Source organism: Salarias fasciatus, chromosome 6, assembly GCF_902148845.1.
Source record: "Salarias fasciatus chromosome 6, fSalaFa1.1, whole genome shotgun sequence".
Classification (NCBI taxonomy): Eukaryota; Metazoa; Chordata; class Actinopteri; order Blenniiformes; family Blenniidae; genus Salarias; species Salarias fasciatus.
Window position 1 is genome coordinate 9,814,328 of NC_043750.1, and position 21,184 is coordinate 9,835,511.

The window sequence follows — 21,184 nt, forward strand, 5'->3', positions numbered from 1 at the left end:
ATGCAGAATCTCAAAATTAAGGAGTTAGGATGATCCCAAAGGTGAAGAAACGTCTGCTGTTGTGATGAAATCAAATCCAGAGGTGGAGAGAGGACTGGAGATAAGGCCTCAGTAAAAACTTGTAGCTTGCTTGAATATTGAAGTTGAAATCCCGCCATTGAAATAATATGCAAGTAAAATTATAGAATGCTCGTGTCAAAAATGGCCATTTTGACATGTCGTTGACTTTTTTAAACACATGCAGAACGCAGGGAATGTATTTACTTAATGAAGGAAGTTATGTGCTACAGAAGCACAGATGTTTGAATATTAATTGAAATAGTCGTGGTACTCTTCATGACTTTCAAAGCAGTGGAATAATATCAGTGAATTTGATAAAACGCTTGCAGTTTATGTGAAAGTACCACATAACGGCACTTACTAAATCCTTGTTTTTTGCCTTTTGTGTTCTGCAACCAAATAAACATGGTTTATGCAGCATTTCCCATCCCACAGCACACAAAACCTTTCAAATTAATAAAAAATGCATTAAAGGTTTGTCATTAGTTTGATAAAAGTCAAAAAAACGTCTCATGAGGAGAGATTTATTTCAATAAAGGAGGCAGGTGGCTGTTATGACTCCTTAATGATATGTTAGTTCTTTTGTAAAGAACTGATTATATCACTGTAACTACATGACTCTGCACTTTTCTGCTGCTCCCATTCCGCCCTGTTTACAGCCTTTATTATTCAATTCTTTGGTAAACACAGAATGGATGCAGCCAGCAAAGCAACACGTTCACAGCCGCTTCTCAGAGATACAGTCTGCCTTATCAGCGAATCTGTAAATGCCTTCAAGCTAAAGCGTTGAAGAAATGCTTCCCTACGTTGTTTAAGTTTTCCCCTCCTGTCATAATCTCCCAGGGGCCCGATGCCGCCTCGCTCTTCCTCCAGTGCGTGGGCCTGCCGCCCACCGACACGGGGACGGACCACCTGCGGAGGCTGAAAGGAATGCTGGAAGCAGCAATGGACGTGTACACCTTCATGGTACGGCGTCTGCCTCACGCAACACTGGGAATGCCGCCACGCATTCCCGCCCGACCAGTTCCTGCTGTTATGTACTGCCGCTTCGCTTTTCGCAGTGTCACTGAGTTTTCACACTGAGCTTTCACCTCCAATTTTATTATGAAACATATCTCTGTTCCGTTTATCGCAGAGATCCAGCACGACGGGCGTGCCACTTCTGAGCCTGGAGGGGGCGCTGCTTTTAAACCAGGAGGCGGACCCCCTGCAGAACCAGGACCTGGTCCAGATGTGGCTGGAGGTCAAAATGAGGCCGCTGCTGAAATCCATCACCAGACACTTCCTGTCCTGCCTCAGCACCAAAAACTTCAGCTGCTCCACCTACCAGACTGTGTATGCCCCTGTCTGCCCGCGTGTTTTCTGTACTAACAGTGTGTGTGTGTGTGTGTGTGTGTGTGTGTTACACCGACTTCTCTCAACTCTTCGCTCACCTTCTTGCAGTGTGAAGCAACTCAGCCACTATTACTCTGAGATGGATCCCGTCAGACAGAAATGGATCTACACATTTTTTATGTACCCTTTCCTGTCCGGAGACAGAGTCGCTGGTAAAAATGTGTTTTTTTTTTAAACAAATGAAACTGTTATATACACTAAATGGATTGATCACAACCAACTTTCCAAATCTAACATTGCAGGAAAATATTCATTTAATAACTAATTTTTCTATCTCATCCGAACTTCTCATTTACCAGTGTATTAAGGTCGAAATGACTCATGATTATGCATCGATATTTATCACTCAGAGTGTGTGATCTGTGTCCAGGTTGTGTGAACTCATCCGAGAGCAGCGAGGAGTGGCTGATGAAGAACTTTGGTGCTTTCAGAGCCATGGCTCGGGTGGAGGACTTCTCGACTCTCAACATGGTTTTCAGTGGAGTGAGTTTTACCTCCCTTCTATTCGATACGTCGCCTGGGGACGTCGGTTCCACCTCGCCTTCAGACACGTCTTTCTGTCCACGCCTGACTTCTCTGCCCTGTGCCCCTCGCAGTTGGAGGTTCTCAACCTGCTGTCTCCGGCACAAAAAGCTGAGCTGCTGCTGAGGCCCGAGGTTCAGAGCTTAGGCAACGGCACCATGAGCCTGGTGTTCCACAGCATGATGGCCGGTGTTCCCGGCGTTCCGCCCACTGCCGGTCCGGGCTGGGGCCACAACTGGACGAGCCCTGGATACCCGCCGGGAGTGCCCACCCACGGTCCGCTGGTCCCATTCCAACCGTATCCTCCTCAGAACGGCCTCAGAGAGGTACCTGAACACACCACGAACCAGCGGAAGGCCATTCTGTGGTCGTATATGCTGGGAAACTGTTAGCTAAAAGCCTTTTACTTCAGGTGTTGGTGAAGAACAGAACGAAGGTATAGACTGGAGAACATGGTCATGAAATACCAGTTTTTTGTGTTTATAGCGTGTCGTGCTGCTGGCGGAAAGCCAATGAAAGAAACGCGCTGGAGTGCTGCGTCTAACTCTCAGCTCCTTTGTCACACGAACAGGTCGTGAATGGATTCATGATGGCGTTCAGACCTCTCAGCAGCTTCGTTCAGAACTTTGTGGACTTCACAAACGAGGTTTGGGACCGGTTTTTTTCTCTCCCCCCCCCATCATGTGAGGCTGACGCCAGGCGCCTCCCGGTAAAACCCCTCCTCCTCTGTCTGTCGTTTCCAGAGGGACGTTTCCCAAATAAAGAGCACGACGCTGACTCAGTTCCTGTTCAACTGGACTCTGGCCCAGGTGGCGGACATGTACCGGAACTCGTCCGCGGTTGCCCCGATGCCCCAGTTCGACGTGACGAACGTAGAGGACTGGTACCAGCATGTTGTCATGCCGGTGCTGCGCAGGTTTTTACCGGGTCACGTTGATCCGATGGATGACAGCATCAGATTCGCTTTTCACCGAGTATTGTAAGCCATTTACTATATTAACATTATTTCTCTTTAGATATCAAGGTTTTTTTTCCACTCATTAAACACATTCCATCTCTGCTTTAGTTAAATCCAGCAACGCGTAATGATTTCATCAGTTTTCTTTGTATATTTCAGTACACATTTTGCTTTTCGTGCAGCTATCTGGACCATAATATGGACAATGAAACCTCTGAGATCTTCGACGTCTGCAGCATCACCCTCGACAGAAACCCGTGTGGGGTGAGATTCAGTTACTGTAGCAAGAATGTGAACAATCGGTGTCAGAATTCAGCAGAAAGCTGTAAAGAAAAGCTGAATGCGCCTGTTTTCTTTCTCTTACGCTGCCAGCTGACCGACGTTGTGGAAAATGTGGCTAAAGTGTTGCACTGCGCCGCTAAAACCGACCTGACGATGACGGAGGAAAACATCATGGGGCTCGTTGTGGAGCTGGCAGAACGTCTCGGCTCGCTCATCAAGGAGTTGTCCACAGTGGTCAGTGAAACAGCTGCAATACAAAGTGATCAAAAAAAACCTGTCATCTTACGTCTGAACTTTAACCCCGTCTCTTTATAATCCCTGGTAGGACTTCAAGGAGCTGGCGTACGAGTTCCAGCAGATCTTCAGTGTCTCTGAGTCTCCGTCTCTGACCCAAGAGCACCTGGAGGACCCCGAGTTCATCCAGCAGTGGTTTAAGATCAAGCTGCTGCCGCTGCTGCCGGCCGTTCAGCCGGACCTGCTGGCCTGCCTCAGCACCAAGAACTTCTCCTGCCCCGCTTACCAAACCATGTGAGCTCGCCAGCGCCGAGACCACGCCCTTTTCTGCCGCGGTTCCGGTCGTGACCGTCTTCATTTCTGCCGTTTGCAGCGTGGCGGGACTCAGCCGGCACATGGGTTTCATGGAGGCTCCTCCGATATACAGCGAAAACATTTATGAGCACTTCATCTACCCCTTCCTGCGGCATCACAACAGCTCCGGTCAGTTTCACTCCAGATATTCACTCAAGCAACCAGCTGGAAAATAATATGTGAAAATATATTTTATTAATGAAGCTTTATGCAAAAAAAATTAATAAATAAATGCGCTTTTCTTAAAATCAATAAATTCTTTACTCTGGTTTGATGTAACCCAACCTTTTTACTGAACATAATAAACAGGTTTGGTTTCAGTGAGTGACGATCTAGTGTAGTAATATCAAGAGATGGCAACATGAAGACAGAGAGTTAAAAATGCATTTTTTATCCAAATGTTCCAGACCCCCAGTGTGTCTCTTCAGCCAACAGCAGCACAGAATTTCTGAGAGAAAACTTCGGTTTCTTCTCAAGATTCGCCTCTGTCCTCGACTTCTACAGGCTGAACCCTGATTTCATGGGAGTGAGTCTGGAAAGCATGAACACGTTCCCTTCAAAGCAGATCCATGTGAAGCACCGTGCTCACATCTCTCTCTGTGTTTGTGTCCCGCTCAGCTGGAGGTCCTGCCCATCCTGACCCCGCTGCAGTTAGCGGAGATGCTGCTGCTGCCTCTCCCGACTCCTCCACAGAAAGACGTGGTCATCGACAGAGTGTTTGACTTCCTGACGGAGTCGCCTGGGGACAGGAGACTCCTGCAGGTCCTCCGCTCTGTGGTTAGCCTCGCTCAGCAGGTAACAAACTTCTGTGAAACACACCAGCAGTCTGCAAACTTCTACCTTCCTTCAGTTAATCCTAAAATGTTCGACTCCTCAGGTCGCTCCTCCGTGCGATGTCTATGAGCGCATGTAAGTTCTCTCATCTGATTGCATGTTTGAGCTTAACAGTCGGTGAATGAGTTACACTTATTTACTTGTTTTTTTGTCCTTTATTGTTCAGCTTTATCCAGTTGTACAAGATCATACCGTCGCTGTCTCCGGAGCTGGAACCATATGTCTGGGCAGCCATCGATGAGCTGATCTACCTTGCACCACCAGGTCAGTGTTACACACATATGCATAAACGCACACACACACACACACACACACACACACACACACACACACACACACACACACACACACACACACACGTATACCTTGTAGAACCTAATCTCCTGCAGACTCACACAAAACTCACATTAGAAATTTCTTATTACCTAAGCATTTAAAATTGCACTTAAATCTCTGGGGTTGATCCCAGAAGGAGTTATCAAGAAAGAAGACAGGTATCTCTTCAAAATAATGATTGTTGCCTATAAGAAGGCCATCACTAGAAACTGGTTAAAAAGTGATGTCCCACAAACAAGTCACTGGACGGCCATTATGGAGGAGATCTATGCAATGGAGAAAATGACTTTTCATCTGCGAATCAAAGCAGGTAACTTCGCACAAAAATGGAGGAAATGGACAACATTCAGAAACAAAGACAGTGCTCACTCAACTGACTGAGAACTTGTATGCCCCCTTTTGTATTACTTTACATCTTTTGTTTATTTTTGTTCCTGTTGTATCAGTACAAACAAAACTAAATAAAGAGTTAAAAAAAAAAATTGCACTTAAATCTATGTGTATCACTGCTGTAGTCTGTGCGTACTGCAGCTGACCAAACCTTCTCTCTTTGTTTGTGCAGAGTGCTTACCTGGGAACATAACGGTGAGATTTCTTAACATTTGCTCCACTGATTTTGTGCAGCCCGACTGAAATGCAGTGGGCCCCACTTCCACCTCCGTGTTGACTCAGTATTTCAGTACAAACAGCTTGTTCTGTGTGAATGCCAAATATGAATCGAAACACTTTCTTCACGGAGACACTGAACAATTCATGGCCAAATTACTCGGCTGGATTTATGAAAACAGAAGCTGGAACTTCATTACTTACTCCATGAAGACCGTTATGGACATCGGCACTGTTGCTGTTTGTTTAGGGTTTTAACACAGTATATCTTGTTAGTTTGCTTCTTCATCTAAGTTCAAAAAAATCCATGTTAGTCTTTGATTTCAAAGCTGATGAAAAGAGTTGCGCTCAGTCGTCTGTAGGTCGTTTCAAATATCATTACAGCAGCTACTAAACCGTCCTCCTGGTCAGACAGTTTTCCCAACTGTACCATGACTACATTAATCCATTCAGGATGTCATATTGTACCTGGTTGACTCATGTTTCAATATTCTGAATGTAACGTTTGAATCAAACCTTTGTGTCTCATCAGTGCCCAGAGACCCAGGTCAATGGTAAGATGCTTTTTACATAAAACATCACTTCATTGTCTTTGTCCCTGAAAGTGTTGTTAAATATAAACTGATCTAAAATGATTTATTTTCGATTGTTTGACAGGTACTGCAGAAATCTGTAGAGAAGTTGACAGGTATTCCTCAGTCTCTGTTTTTCTGAAGACAGTAATGTAAAAACATATTGCAGTCTCGTTCTAATATTCGCTGTCTTGCAGCTCGAGCCTGCAGTTGTACCTGACCTCATCCATGCAAACCTCCTGTAATTTCACCCTGGAGGAATACGCATGTGCGCAGGTTCGTTTTTCTTTCTCTCAAAGTCAGTTTGAATGGAAGCATCAGGATTTTCTGAATGACTCTCTAATCCCTGACACAAGCAGCTGGAGAACTTCACAGCCAATCAGCTGGCGGCTCTCCTGAAGTGTGACCTGCCAGGAAACAGCAGTCACTCCAGAGTCCTCTGGAAAATACTGCTCACCAAGCTCTCCTTCGTCCTGGACCCAGCGCTAGACCGACTGGATAACATGGTCAGCAGCTTCAGCGATCTTTACTGAACACATAAGATCGATAAATGAATAAGTAACTGACGTCTCCTGCAGCCCATGGCCATGGTCGGCCCGTCGGCGATGGAGATCTTGGACGTTCTCGGAGAGATCCGGGTGTCGATGCTGACTGCCGAGCAGCTGATGGACAGCAGTGTGATCGACCTCTGGTTCGCCGGCCGCCTGAGCAGCTTCCTGCCTTCCGCATCGGGGAGGTTTCTGCTCTGTCTGAGCAACAAGAACCTGAGCTGCCACTCATACCAGCAGATGTAGGTGTTGGTGGATTCATTTCAGTACTTGTATTCACCTGTTAACCCTGTAGTTCACTGGGGTCAGAGGCACATATCAAAGAACTGGTTTATTTAATTTTCTAGAATTTAAAGTGATACTTCAACATTTTGGCAAATTGGCCCATTTAGTGCAATTCCTGAGTCATTTCGAACAGCATACTTACTTTTATTGTGAGGTCGAGCTGTTGTTTATTCAGAGGTGAGTCGGGGAAGGTTTTCGGGACGGACACAATGGAGGTGAATGGTATTTTTGTTCCCCCTCGTCAAACTCATCAGCTACACAATCCAACAACCCCAAAACACTTTGGTGGACACGTTATAATCCGCACATTCACTACGCTGTGGAACACCAACAAATAATATTGTAGTGTTACGACACTGAAGCAAATACTGGGAACTACTTTTTCTTTTGAGATCACTACGCCCAGACGCCATGTTTAGTAAGTAGTTCCGTCTTAGCAATCTTCGCATAAACAACTCAATCTCGTAATTTTGCATTAATATTTTACAGCGTAGTGAATGTGCGGATTATAACGTGTCCACCAAAGTGTTTTGGGGTTGTTGGATTGTGTATTTGATGAGTTTGACGAGGGGAAGCAAAAATACCATCCACTTCCATTGTGTCCATCCCGAAAACCTTCCCCGACTCACCTCTGAATAAATAATAGCTCGCTCTCACAAAAAAAGTAAGTACGCTGTGCGAAATGACTTGCGTACTTGCGCTAAATGGGTCAATTTGCCAAAATGTTGAAGTATCCTTTTAAGCAACTCTAATTATTTCAAAGGTTCCTCAAAGGTTCAAATGTTGCTAAGAGAGAATTTATCTACCGGCTTTTGGCTTCACTGTAGTGATTTAAATCAAATATGATCAGAGAGGCAATCTCTGGGTCCTTCATGTGAAAACAATAAGGAATCACTACTGCAGACGACGCTTTAAACCATTTTACTCTGCATTCACCTCCCTTGTATTTATAGAAAATCTAATTATATACAGTATATTCATTTGCAACTGAAGACACAGACTTAGGTTGGCCAAAATAACCTAGAAATCTTGAGAATGAAATGATATCCTAGATAATTCATCTTCTGAATCAAAAATAGACAAACTGCACTAATTGATCAACTATCATTTCAACTTTCTGATCTCTGAACATTTATTTCAAATGAACATGCCGTCATTAAATACCTGCTTTTCAGATTGCAGGTGTTCGTCCACCAGTTTATGAACACGACCCTCGAACAGCAGCGCAGGATACTGAGGAGTTTCATCCTCCACTTCCTGACACAGCAACACTCGGGTACCTCAACCTCTCTTATTTCAACCATCGGTTCTGAAGGTAGCAATGATTTTATTTACTGTATTTAACAGTTGTTTTCATGTGTGTGATGCACTCCAGACCCCGCTTGCGTGTCTACGTCGAATAACAGCAGCGCAGAGTGGCTCCTGGAGAATTTTGGTCCATTTTCAATGTTTTTGCCCCTTGAAGATCTGTTCAACCTCAACCCTCAGTTTAACCCTGTAAGGATAAATTAAGGCTTAACAAAAACTCTGCTTGAAAAATCAAAGTGAATCTTCTCATTATGAAGTGTTTTCCCTCCAGCTGGAGGCTCCTGAGCTCCTGACGGCGAAGCAGAGTGCCGAGCTGCTGCTGTTGGATCTTCCCGCTCTCCCTGAGAAAGAAGTCGTCCTCAACGGGCTTCTGAACCTCCTGACGAAGCCGGGGGAGGAGAGGAAACTCCAGGAGTTCCTGTCCCATCTCGTCACGCTCCTCCGGCCGGTAAAAATCAAACATGTCGGCCTCCTGTTTCACGTTTTTCGCTCTGTTCAGTGAAGCTGATGATCTTTGTGTCGGGTCTTCTCTCAGGGAACCCTGTCCTGCTCGGCATACCGGACGCTGTACGTTCACGTCTACATTATGTTGAATTAGTTGGATAAATGGTGATTTTAGCTATTTATTCTGACTTGCTTCGGTGTCCCAGGTTTACCAGACTGGACGTGGTCGTACCTACAGCGTCGGTGGACGTGGCGTCGTCCATCGTCTACAGCAAGACGGAGATATCCAAGTACATCCCACCTGGTGAGAAGCTTTAACCTAAAAAACAAAGAAACATTTATGCAAGCTGCAAAGTGATAAGTGGCTTGAATATAGTTAGATTAATATGCCACCACGTCATACAGGTCTGTAAAATCCAAGTGAAGTCAGTCTTCTTTTGGTTAATTTGGAGGAGGAGTGGAGGAAAATGATGAGTGAAAGATAAATAAGCAGAAGGCAAAACTAAGATTTATTAGATACAAATATACATCAAATTACAGGCTATGTATATAAACTGACCCAGAGTTCAACTGTTGAAGTGAATTATTTTTATTTCCTCTATTTTTATTATAGGTTGTGTCATCTACAGTGGAGAGGTAATTCATGTTTTCATTCACAGTTTTATATTGATCCGATAAGAGAAGACTGTTAACAATATTTTCTTCGTCTTTTTTGTTCCAAAGTGCAACATCACCATGACAAATGGTAATGTATCTAATCTAATGTTTCAATACATTTATTTAAATAACTTAAAGCATTGTTGTTGTCTGTTACGTTTAACGCCTGTCTCGGTATTTCTTCACAGAAACGGATATCTGTATTGGAGTGAACAGGTGACATTTCTAAAATCATCTGTGGTTTTGTTCATATTGAAATGTGTTAAATATCATGTGAACAGCGTGTTGATCTCGTGTTTTCTACCTGAACCACAGCACGGAGCTTCAGCTCCACCTCGACAGCGGCAACCTGGAAGGACGTCTCTGCGACTTCGACGTCGAGGAGTTTGCCTGTGCCTCGGTGAGCCGCTCAATCCTCCGCGAGAAATGATTTCAGTTCGTCCTCAGTGCCATTAAACGTCTCACCCGATGTCCTTCTTCACGCAGCTGAATAATCTGACGGCAGAGAACCTGGCAGCGATGCTGCAGTGTAATCGTTCCTCTAACATGAGCGGATCCAGACCTGTCTGGAAGCTTCTCCTCTCCAAAGCCTCTCATGTGCTGGATGAAGCTCTGGATCATCTTTCCAATGTGGTAGGAGAAAAAATATACAATAATATGTGTGGTTGAAAACAGCCTAAAAATAATCAGAAGGTTGTCGAGAAAACCAGTGAACTTAATGAGATAAACAGCTAGCTGCAGCCTGTAATACCACTTTGTGCCACTAGATGGTGCAGTGAGTCGCGTTAGGGACTAATAATTTATTTATGCACCAAAGAAACTGCAACATTCTTGAATCTTTTCTTAGCAACCAGTGACTCAGTGCTGCCCCCCAGTGCACAAAAGTCTTCTCACTTAAATCTCAGGCTTCTACTAACATCGTGATCTGCGCTGTAGACACTGGACCCAAACAATCCTGCACTTCCGATGATTCTGGACTCTGTTCGAGAAATCCGGTTGGACACCCTCGGCATCACCAGCCTCAACAGTCCAGCTGTCATCCAGCTGTGGTTCACCCAGCGCCTGCGTCCGTTCCTCGCCGCGGTCTCACCGGACTTCCTCTCATGTCTCGCCACAAAGAATTTGAGCTGCAGCACCTATCAGCAAATGTAAGCGTTGAGCGATTTGAATGTTTTAGCCTGCCTGCACCGAATGGAGAAAACATCCGACTTTATTTGATAATCATAAAATGGTTTAACGCTCTGAACTCATTCCTCCCCTCAGTTTACAGGTTTTGAGCCGAGTCCAGCCAGACATGACCCCGGACAGGCAGAGGTCTGTGTACACACACCTGATCAGGGTTTTCCTGACCAGGAACAACACTGCAGGTAGGCTCTTCTAAGAGGATAACCTTAATGTCACCAGGTGACTGGCTATAGATCTCTCAAGATGCTGGCAAAGCACCATAATTCTGCATGATTACAGATATTTGCTTTTGTATTGTATCATTACACACTTCATTGTATAAGATGCCTCCATAAAGAACTCAGTAGTATAGAGTGAACCTTCAGAGAGCTGAGGTTGAACCTTCTGCTTGTGTTTTTGTGCTGCAGACCCTTCATGCAGCCTGGACACCGACAGCAGTGGACAGTGGCTGCAGCTGAACCTGGGAGCGTTCTCCGGCCTCCTGTCCTTCCAGGACATGCAGATGATCTACCCCAGCTTCTCACCGGTGAGTTATTTCCCCTTGAGTGTCCTGTGTGCGTCTTCTTTTTCAGGTTTTGCTGTAAACATGCGTGCATGCCTGTCTGTTTGCAGTTGGAGGCCTTGCCGCAGCTGACGGTGCGACAGCTGGCTCAGGTCTCCGCCACCCCGGGTCAGCTCGCCTCCCCGGACCAGGTCGCCGTGGTGATGGGTCACGTCCCCAGCCAGCTCCTCCCCGACTTCTTCGATGACTTCTCGCCCGCGATCATGGTGAGCGTAGTTTCACTTTCAACTGGAAAAGAATACAGAATGAGCCAAATAGGTCAGACATGTTGCTCCACCTGCCCTGAGGTGAACCTCTACGCTGCTGTGGAAACGTTCACCCATTTAAAAAGTGTTGAAAATATTTAGGATGTGATGCAGTTGTTATGCAATTGTCCTGGGGCTCAGAATTACTGAGTCAGAACGGTGTAAAGAAAAACCAAAAACAAAACAAAGCATGTTGTAGTTCCTGTTCGTCACCACGTCATTGTCAAAAACGGTACAAACGTGTCCAGAAAAGCTCTTCCTGCTCCGACTCTGATTGATTCACAAAAACAGTTCTCACTCCAGCGTTCCAGCAGAGCTGTTTGTACAAATACTCATCATTTTATGTTTGGATTGCTGACGTCTTATTATTTTTGCTGCGTAAAGAGTCGTCAGAAATATCAAAGCATCAGATTTCTTCAAACATGCCGCCACCCGTCTGCTGCACTTCTTGTCAAATGTCTTTTGCTGGTCGTCTTTCTCTGCAGGGTCAGGAGGACATGTTCCCCTCGGCGGTGAGGTCGGCCTTCTTGCAGGTCGTGTTCGACCGGGCGAACCTCTCCGGTCCCTCGGTGAGCGACTCCGAAGTGTCGCTGTGGCTCCACAGCCGCCTGCAGCCGCTGCTGGTCGGACTGTCGCCGGTGCACGTGGCCCCGTTCTTCGGTGTGCTGGCGGGAAGGAACTGCAGCATCGGGCAGCTGGGGTGAGCTTCAAGCCGCCATGATAACCGCAGAAGAGAACCGACGCCTCGCGTGTGTGACCGTCTGCTGTGTCTCTGTTGTGTTTCCAGTGTGGAGAATCTCAACCAGACCATCTCATCGCTCAGTGACGACACGCAGGACGAGATCCACGCTCACATCGTTCAGAGTCTGCAAGGTGAGAGGAGCGTCCCGGCGGCGAGGCCGCTCTGTTCTCCCTCAGCTCATGTCAGCTGTGCTCCGTCTTCCTCGTCTGAAGGTCCGACGCCGCTCCGCTGCTACAGCGACGGCCAAAGCTTCTACGCCTTCCTGGTGGACTCATTCTTGGGATTCCAGTTCCCCAACCTGACAACGTTCCTGCTGCTCATACCGCACGACCGAACGCATCAGGTACGAGCACATAAAAACCTCGTCTTATAGATGTGCACGTGAGCACAGTCTGTGACCGATATCATGTTCTCTGCTCATCAAGCTGGTCAACTCCATGCCTCCGTCACACCTTGGGGAATTCCTCCGCCGGCCTGACGTGGCGGAGGATCACTCTCAGCTCTGTGACCTCTACAGCGTCTACACGCAGACGCCAGCCTTCCTGGCCCAGGTACGCGCCGCTTAAACACAGGAACAGAAGTACGGACACGCTCTGATGACGTGCACTTGTGCGTCTGCCGCAGGAGCATGTGGTGGAGTCCCTGAGGTCGCCCACCCTGCAGTGCGTGTGGCCCACGGCTCTCAGGAGCGCCAACAGGTCGGAGGTGGAGCTCTGGTTCGACGGCCTTCAGCAGGATTACCTGCCGCTGCTCACCAGGAGTCTGATCAGTCCCAACGTCACGCACAACGCCTCCTGCGTGGCCTTCCAGAAGCTGTGAGTCTGCTCCCAGCATGGCTCAACATGCTCTTCCACAGAGAAATGTGTTTCTTCTCAACAAGGCCTTGACTCCGATGTGTTTCAGCGTCTCGGCTCTGGGTGATCACAACTACACCGCGGCAGACTTCGAAAGGAGAGACGTGTTCAGCACCATTAAAGATTACCTCACCTCAGGTCAGTGTTTGAAACAGGCCAAAACGACTGCAGAGAATAATGGAATAAACAGTTAATATGTTTATCCAAACAGCATTAGATATGTTATTTATTGTTTGACCTTTTTCTGAATTTCTCTTTCTCTCTCTGTTTTGTTTTTGCAGCCTCTGTGCCGAGGTGCTATGACGACACTGACCCAGAGCTGAACTCCACAGCATGGTTCGCTCACTACATCGGGCCTTTCATAGGCTTCCTCACTCTGGAGGACCTTCTGACCTTTGGATCTCAAGAGGTACTGAGGCTGATACCTTTAAAAGCCGCTCAGGTTCCCGCTCACTCGGCTGCTTGTGTGTGAAAAAAACAGTTTCTTGTTGTCTGGGAAGCACTGAATGGCGTTTACCTGAAAGCTTCTCAGATTTATCGGAAACATACAGACCTCTCATTTCCTCAGGAAAAGACTTTTTTCAGAGTTCAGAAGCAAACAAGATGAACCTCAGAACACCTGAGGACACACACTTCTTTTTAAATATAATTATTTCCCCACGGCTTAAAATAAATGATTCATTGCATTAATGCATGCTCTGTAAAGCACCGTAAATGACCTTGCGTGACCTTGCTCCCCCCCCCCCCCCCGCAGGTCATCCAGGTGTTCACAGTGGACCCTCTGAACATCGCACTCATCAACCACGCTTCGTTACCCGTCAACCTAACCAACTACTACACTCAGCTCATTTATCAGCAGGACAGCAACTTCAACCCGCTGGTGTAAGCTACTGCATGTTCTTCATCCACTGACTCTACCGCGCACAGTCACAGAGATTCAGTGTTTTTCTCCAACGTTTTCCCCGTGCAGTCTTCCTCCTCTGTGCTGGTGTGTCGTTCCCGGTCCGGCGTTCATTCAGCTGACGCCACTGCAGAGTCGCATCGTTCTGTACAACCTGACTTCTCTCTGCACAGACGTGGATCCACAGGTAGTAACATCCGCATCAGCAATTATTTATTATCTAATCCAAACCTTAGAACTCAATTCGGTGCTTTCTATTTTAATTTTTTTTTACTAGATATCCAGTTTTTAGACCTTTAAGCATGGATAGCCAACAATTTTTGGAAATGATATATTTTACTGAGCTAGAATCTCTAATTTAATCTCCATATTGGAGAAAAGCAAGAGCAGCACAAACACAGACTGATGTATTTGCTCAACACTGAACCCGCCCAGTGAGGAAGAGGTTCTGTACCCACCCCTGCTGCTTCATGGACAAAATATGTTAAACAAACATCATAAACATAACTCTTTCTATGGAAAGATTACTATGGAAGAAACACTGGCAGGAAAACGTTAATAAATCAAAAGATGTGTTGAACTTACAGAATAAATTTTGTCTTTGTGGAATGGGATAATCACTGTTTGAACAGTGATTTCAGTGATTTTAATTATAAGAGATCATTAAACGGAGATCCAGGAATACTCTCTTCAACCACCTCAAGTGTTTCTGTATTTGATTGCACTTTCCACGCATTCACCCTAAATCCTGGCTGTCTTTGTTTCTGCAGACCTCTGCTGCTCTGGCCGGTAACTTCGGCGACAGCATCACTCTGGACGATATCGCTGCTCTGGGCAGTGCAATCACCGGTCTGTCCTCCAGCCAGCTGACCACGATCAACCCCATGCTCATCCTGGCCTCCCTGAGCAGCTTCAGCGGCGTGACGGGCTGGAGGCACAGCCAGGCCAGAGTCATCATCCGGGCTGTGTTGGCGTCGGGCTTGATGCAGGTAGCTGCCGCCTCTCAGGACTCGCGTTTCAGCAAACCGCTGTGACTGAGCCGGTTTCCTCCCTCCGCCCCGCCAGATGAACAGCTCGTCTCTGCTCATGCTGGGCTCTCTCGTGGTGGGTTTGCCCTCCAGCGTGCTGACGGGCATCAGCGGCTCCCAGCTGATCGCCGTCTCCCAGCACTCCTCCTTCCTGCAGCACCTGTCGTCTGCTCCCCTGGTTCTGCAGCAGACCTTCGTCACCCAGGTGAGATTAAAACATTCCTGTGGCTGAGGTGTGTTTTCTGTTACAAGCACGGAACAAGTGTACGAACAACATAGACAGACAAATTGTCAGCGACTCTAGAATGGATTTGTATTTTCCAGGTTGAATTTAATTTAAGGTAGCAAACATTAATTTAACCTGAAGTCAAAATATTCCAAATTGGCCTTTAAAATCAAGTCGTGAGAGAATTTAATCGACAATCTGAAGTGATACTCAAATGTTGATCAACATTTTTGTCATCAATATAAGTATTGATGAGTAAGAGTATTGCTGATAAGACAACATTAGTGTCGTCCATTAAAAAAAAAAAAAGAAAGAAAGACAAAAACATCTTCAAATATGAAAGTAAACCCCAGCGTGAGGGTGTCGTGTGTTTGCCAGCAGTTCCTCTCTCAGCGCATCAATATAACTTCCCTCAATTTAAAACTGATTAAATAAATGCTTTACATTTATATTAAATTATAAATACGTACCTGAAACGAGCCTTTTCAATGAGGCTGCATGTTGACATTACATTAATAAACCTTTGAGCTCTGTGTTTGTCTTCAGCATTAAAAACCCTGAAACTGATCACAAAATAAAAAATTTCCTAGAAGAAAGGTGTTATTTTAACAGACAAAATCAATGCTTCAAATTCACTTTTGTTTACAAAAAAATGCATGTTTCTCACACATGGGGCTCAATTTAAAACGTTAAATATCTACACTGAGCACAGCAACAGTCGGTTCGGATCGTACGTCACAGCGTACAGCCACTGTATGAGAGGATGAAAGGTTTTCCGCTCAGAGTTCACTCATTTTTCCATCATCTCTCCCTCGCTGTCTCTCTTTCAGATCATATCTCAGGACAGGAGCAGCGAGGTGATCATCCAGAACGTCCCGGACGACTTCGCCGCCGAGATTCCTCGAGCTCTGCTGCTCGGCTTGCCGGGCAGCTCCAGCGTCATCGGCAGGCTCAACAGGAAGAGTTGGAAGAAGCAGCAGGTGCAGCTGCCAAACACTCGCTTAGCTTACACAACTGCCGTGTGCGTTAAACTCTGCGCGGTAATTATATCGATTTCTTCTTGTTCTTTTACAGGCTGAGCTGTTCTTTAGCATCATCGCTACAGAAACTGCAACAACGCAGCTGGGAAGCGCAAACAAGTGAGTGCAGGAGACACACTTTCCAGTAAATCACAGCTCAGCCGGTGCAGCGCTGACCGAGTGTGTGTTTGTGTGGATGTGTGCGTGCAGTTTGTCGTCCTCGGTGCTCCAGGGGTTTACGTGCATCGGGGTGAGGACCATCCAGAGGAGGCAGATCAGGAGGCTGATCAGAGCCTGCCGCCGGAACAGGGTCACGCTGGTGGAAACTCAGGTGAGGAGGCCGGAGGGAAGAAGGAAAACTCACGTCAACGACACAGAAACGGGTGAAAACAGTCTCACCTCTGGGGATTTCCTGTTGTTCATCTCTGTGTACAAACATTCTCAGCAGCAGTATTTAAGTATTTGTGCTTTGAATTGAGCGTCTCCTGACGTAACCCGACTGCTTCTCCTCACTCAGCTGACCTGCATGTACAGCTTGATCAGGGACGATCCAGAAGTCACGAGCTTCGCGCTGTACCCTCCGGACATGCTGCTGTACTACAAGTAAGACCGGATCACGTTCGATCTCGTCACGCCGTGAAGTCCTGGGTCTGGGTCGGAGTGACCGAGTTGTTCTTGTGTCTGCAGCTACTCGCTGGTGCCGGCCGCCAGCTGCAGGTCCTACTTTGAACAGCTGGCAGGTGCAAACTTCTACGTGTTCTCCTCGGCTCTCAGCTACATCCGGACTGATCTGTTTGAGAACGCCAGGAGCTGCCTGGTGAGTCTCGGCTCACTGATTCATTGAATTTTGAAGTCTGAAAACAACAGTCTGAGGGAATTCTGGAATATTCAAGACAGTTGAGAAGAAAATGTACGGACTGGTTTTTCAAACCCGACTGAGACATCAGCACCTTAATCTTTGTGTTGTCTTTAGTGACAGTGAGCTGTCAGCCGGACAGAAAAGAAAAGAGGTGACGAGATACGAAACTCAAGCCAGAGCGAGATTTGAAAGGATTAGCTCGCAATGCTGCTTTTGTTCGCTTTCAAAAATAGAATAGTGTGTGATCTGCTTCGGTCTGAGCACAAGGAGACAGGCTGTCGGCTCCGTGTGAGGGTGGGAAGATAAGAAAACATTCATTAACTGAGGGCTTTACTAATGAGTCTGATCTGCAGGTCACTGATTTTACCTGGTCTTTAAACAACCTCTCTTCTTTTTCGTTTTTTTTTTTTTTTTTTTTAGGGTATCACCAACACGAGCCTGACGAACGATACCGTGTCAGTGTTGGGGAACATGTGCTGCGTTCTTAACGGATCGTACATAGAAAACTCCGATCCCTCCATCCTGGACGCGCTCAACGGCTGCCAGGATCTGACTGACGGCCAAGTGGCTGCAGTGGAGACGCTGCTGCTGAGCGGAAACACGCAGTACGGGTATGTCAACAGCACACACACTCACTCACACACACACACACACACACACACACACACAGCTCTGCTCTCAGGCGTTCAGCTTTTTAACAGGTGCTTTGTTTTCCAATCAACCAGAGCTCCCGCGTCGTGGGACTCACAGACCCTCGTCGACCTCCAGATGCTGCCTCTGTATTTAACATCAAACTTCTACGATAACTTTAACAGAGTGAGTCACTCGTGAGCAGACGGAGCAGGGATGTTCCCCCTGCGTGACGTCTGATGGTTCATTCCTGTGAGCAGAGAACAAAGCGCTCCTTCCTGAGGTTTTTCCTGAGAACTTTCCGAGTCGGCAGGCGGAAGAGGCGGAATCTGAAGAGGCACATCCGGCAGTCCATCAGGAACAGGTCCAGACGGTCCACAGGTCCGTGTCTCTGCCGTCGCCTCTTTTCACGCTTCCCGGCTTCGGCACTGAGGTGTTTTCTCGTGTTTCAGACCCTGCATGTACAGTGGGAGAGATCACGCCGGTGACCATCAGCGACGAGGCCTTCCCCTTTGACTATTTCGAGATCAACCAGTTCAACAGCTGCCTGTCGGCCCTGACGGTCCGAGACAACCTGGACGCCATCGCGGAGAAGGTGGATCTGGATGAACACCGCGGAGTCGTTCTCAGCAAGCTGCACGAGGTGGGTTCCCAAGAGGAGGGGAAAGGTTGATCTTTAATGAAGATGGAGCCAAAGTTCAGCAGGTGCAGGAGGAACCGAAACTGAAAAGACAGAGTGGCAACATAAACATGAACACATGAGGGTGCAAACAGAAACTGAGGCGCAGCAGACTGAAGCCATGGCTGGAAGTCATGCAGAGCCCGAAAGGAACGGATTTAAGTACTAATGAGATGAAGAAACGGCAGCAGAACCAAGAGTGAAGAAGTAAATATCATGTGCCAGACAATAATATTACAATTAATGAACTCCATGAAAACTAAATCTGCTGTCATTTGATTTATTGTTCTTCTAAACTAAGTAGTCAGATGAATATGAGACGGAGTATTTATAAGAGTAAAGTCTATGGATACATTTGGTTCTACTGTTACATTTTCACCTGCGATGTTTTCCTTCTGTCTTTATTATTTATTTTCTGCTTTAATTGGAAGATTTTATCTGTTAGCTGTTTCTTCATCTTGTGAATCCTCTCAAGTACAAGTAGGAATTTCATAAATGGCTGCTTTCCAGTATCTCATTTCTGAAATCTTATTACCTGTTGAAAGAAGCACAGGACACGCTCGAATTCAACAAAAATGACATGATACGACAGAGACGCTCCACCGGAGAAATACACAGAACCGAGAAAACACATGAAAGCAAAGCCTGAACGCTGAGACGCATGTTTCCAGGCTTACAACTCCTCCATCCCTGAGGGACAAGTCCAGAACCTGGGCCCGGTGTCCCGAGTGGCGTCCGTCGAAGACGTCCACAGGTGGACGATCACTCAGGTCGACACGCTCGCGTCTTTGATGGACCCAGAAGACGGAGAGTGGAACTCGAGCCTGGTGAGAAAACTAAATAAAAGCTGGAATAAACCACTCGGAGCACGTCCGCGTTCTCACCGGAGCTGGTTTCTCCTCCTCCAGGTCGTCGCCATCGTCTCCAAATACCTGAATGAGGAGGGGAACCAGCTGGGCAGCGCGGAGCTCAACGCCATCGGAGGAACAAACCTGTGTTTCCTGGACATCGATGTCCTGAAGAACATTTCCCAACAAAGTCTCAGGTGAGAGGGATCGGCGGAATGTTTGACATATGGAGTGACAAACTTCTTTTAAATTAAATTGTCCTGTTTTTGAAATTAATTATTTCATATATTATATATTTTATAAATATTATATGAATTACTTTTGGCTCCTTTTGATAATGGAGTATTCCAGGTGTCAAAGGTCAATCAGGATGTTGAAACTACTAGTTTTCTTTTTGGCAAATACTGATACTTTATATTTTAGTAAAGCGTTCGTTAAACCAACTAATGTATTCATAATCAATCTGACTCTCGGAGTCTGCTGTGGAACCATCCTCGATAGCTTCAGGCGGTTTGGATGGAAGCCACAGTTCTTACTTCAAAACTTTTGAAAACAGGCTAAAACGATGGAATAAACACCAAACGTCTCTGCTGAGGAGACACTGCCACCTCGTGGCGGACAGATGGAATAGTTTTTTGTTTTTTGTTTTAAATTGAGTTCTACCTTCACTGTCTGTGTTCGGGCCTCGTGCAGGGAGGCCGACGCCTTGAATGTGACGAGCTGCTCCTCAGAGCAGAAGGAGGAACTCTTCATCATCGCCAGACGGGCGTTCGCCCAAACCACCCGGGCTACGACCAACGTGTCGGCTGAGGAGTACCAGCTCACACAGTCCTACTTAGGTCTGGAGATCACTCCACACACACACACACACACACACACACACACACACACACACGAGACACACACACAGATGAGACACAGAGTCTGAACCACACACTGTCTCCTCACAGGCGGTGCGGATTTAGACTATGTGCGAAGTTTGGTGTCGTCCAACGTCAACATGGAATTGCCGACCTTCGTCGGCATGCAGAGGAGCGTTGTGTTGGTCAGTGTCCGTCTGAATCCCTGCTCTCATCATAACTTAAAGAAGAACTTTTATTTTTTTTTTAAAGGTTAAAGGTTATTTTGTTTTTTTGGAGAAAGGCTTTGTCCGTTGTGTGATCTGATGATAAACCCTTAACAGGAGTCTCCACTGAATGAAACTAAAAACTTTGTAGAGTGAAATTAATGCCGCTCTTCTCCCCTCAGAACCTGACTGTTGACGAAGTCGAGGCTCTTCTGGGCACCAACCTGCCGGTTCTGAAGTCCTACGAAAACGATCCGCTGGTGAGCAGCTGGGTCGGCCTGCAGCTGCAGTCAGAGATCGATCGGCTGGGCGTGGACCTGATGGGAGGCAGGGCCGACCCCACCACGGCCTCCCCGGCCACCAACACACCGGCGGCCAACGCCTCGACAGCCAGACCGGCAACCACGACCGCCGGGACCACGTCCGGGTCCGGGTCCGGGTCCGGGTCTGGAGCCACCACGACCAGCCCCACCACCACGACCAGCCCCACCACCACGACCAGCTCCACCACCACCAACACCACAGGTAAATGCTCCAGAGGAGGCATGATGGAAGAACCTGACACGAGAGCAGCGTCTGCCAGACCCACACCGACCGATCAGGACAAAGAGAAGAACCGAACCTCAGAGATGATCTTTCACAGCTTCGGATTTAAGTTTCAACACGGAAAAAGTTTAAAATATCTTATAGTAAATGAAAGTCGTTGAGCTCCAGTTGAGGAAATCTCTCCCACCACCACAACCGGAGCCGAAAACAGATGGAATCATAAAAGGCACAAACATTCAGACATTGTTGTATCTTTATCAATCGGCGTAAACTTCATCTGTTGTCTTTCACAATCAAGAACACATATTTAATATTTTATATTTGTGACGAATTCGGGGGTAGTGCAGATAAATTTTAATTAAATAATACAAGAAAAGAGTAAAATAAAGTAAAATGTGT

The 21,184-nt window shown here is 46.7% G+C and overlaps 1 protein-coding gene across 1 annotated transcript in view; it reads left to right on the forward strand.

The window, feature by feature from the left end:
* The window catches only part of mslnb (mesothelin b), a 34,424-nt gene that overhangs the window by 11,710 nt on the left and 1,530 nt on the right, over positions 1-21,184 (forward strand). The window contains exons 5-64 of the mRNA XM_030093875.1: positions 904-1,026; positions 1,196-1,395; positions 1,504-1,607; positions 1,826-1,938; positions 2,052-2,303; positions 2,549-2,623; positions 2,721-2,956; positions 3,118-3,199; positions 3,308-3,451; positions 3,543-3,745; positions 3,825-3,934; positions 4,213-4,331; positions 4,424-4,600; positions 4,683-4,714; positions 4,806-4,903; positions 5,538-5,560; positions 6,114-6,135; positions 6,239-6,269; positions 6,351-6,429; positions 6,513-6,659; positions 6,732-6,943; positions 8,162-8,262; positions 8,362-8,483; positions 8,566-8,742; positions 8,830-8,861; positions 8,945-9,042; positions 9,352-9,374; positions 9,462-9,483; positions 9,584-9,611; positions 9,711-9,795; positions 9,882-10,028; positions 10,332-10,543; positions 10,659-10,762; positions 10,988-11,106; positions 11,193-11,348; positions 11,873-12,087; positions 12,175-12,260; positions 12,342-12,472; positions 12,555-12,680; positions 12,754-12,944; positions 13,033-13,121; positions 13,265-13,392; positions 13,738-13,865; positions 13,954-14,071; positions 14,655-14,873; positions 14,950-15,117; positions 15,969-16,118; positions 16,213-16,277; positions 16,368-16,488; positions 16,675-16,760; positions 16,845-16,974; positions 17,437-17,627; positions 17,742-17,832; positions 17,907-18,027; positions 18,099-18,289; positions 18,997-19,152; positions 19,234-19,370; positions 19,867-20,012; positions 20,124-20,218; positions 20,422-20,764. Of these exons, the coding sequence (XP_029949735.1) occupies positions 904-1,026; positions 1,196-1,395; positions 1,504-1,607; positions 1,826-1,938; positions 2,052-2,303; positions 2,549-2,623; positions 2,721-2,956; positions 3,118-3,199; positions 3,308-3,451; positions 3,543-3,745; positions 3,825-3,934; positions 4,213-4,331; positions 4,424-4,600; positions 4,683-4,714; positions 4,806-4,903; positions 5,538-5,560; positions 6,114-6,135; positions 6,239-6,269; positions 6,351-6,429; positions 6,513-6,659; positions 6,732-6,943; positions 8,162-8,262; positions 8,362-8,483; positions 8,566-8,742; positions 8,830-8,861; positions 8,945-9,042; positions 9,352-9,374; positions 9,462-9,483; positions 9,584-9,611; positions 9,711-9,795; positions 9,882-10,028; positions 10,332-10,543; positions 10,659-10,762; positions 10,988-11,106; positions 11,193-11,348; positions 11,873-12,087; positions 12,175-12,260; positions 12,342-12,472; positions 12,555-12,680; positions 12,754-12,944; positions 13,033-13,121; positions 13,265-13,392; positions 13,738-13,865; positions 13,954-14,071; positions 14,655-14,873; positions 14,950-15,117; positions 15,969-16,118; positions 16,213-16,277; positions 16,368-16,488; positions 16,675-16,760; positions 16,845-16,974; positions 17,437-17,627; positions 17,742-17,832; positions 17,907-18,027; positions 18,099-18,289; positions 18,997-19,152; positions 19,234-19,370; positions 19,867-20,012; positions 20,124-20,218; positions 20,422-20,764 (7,630 nt within the window). The remainder of the gene's footprint in view (positions 1-903; positions 1,027-1,195; positions 1,396-1,503; positions 1,608-1,825; positions 1,939-2,051; positions 2,304-2,548; positions 2,624-2,720; positions 2,957-3,117; positions 3,200-3,307; positions 3,452-3,542; positions 3,746-3,824; positions 3,935-4,212; positions 4,332-4,423; positions 4,601-4,682; positions 4,715-4,805; positions 4,904-5,537; positions 5,561-6,113; positions 6,136-6,238; positions 6,270-6,350; positions 6,430-6,512; positions 6,660-6,731; positions 6,944-8,161; positions 8,263-8,361; positions 8,484-8,565; positions 8,743-8,829; positions 8,862-8,944; positions 9,043-9,351; positions 9,375-9,461; positions 9,484-9,583; positions 9,612-9,710; positions 9,796-9,881; positions 10,029-10,331; positions 10,544-10,658; positions 10,763-10,987; positions 11,107-11,192; positions 11,349-11,872; positions 12,088-12,174; positions 12,261-12,341; positions 12,473-12,554; positions 12,681-12,753; positions 12,945-13,032; positions 13,122-13,264; positions 13,393-13,737; positions 13,866-13,953; positions 14,072-14,654; positions 14,874-14,949; positions 15,118-15,968; positions 16,119-16,212; positions 16,278-16,367; positions 16,489-16,674; positions 16,761-16,844; positions 16,975-17,436; positions 17,628-17,741; positions 17,833-17,906; positions 18,028-18,098; positions 18,290-18,996; positions 19,153-19,233; positions 19,371-19,866; positions 20,013-20,123; positions 20,219-20,421; positions 20,765-21,184) is intronic.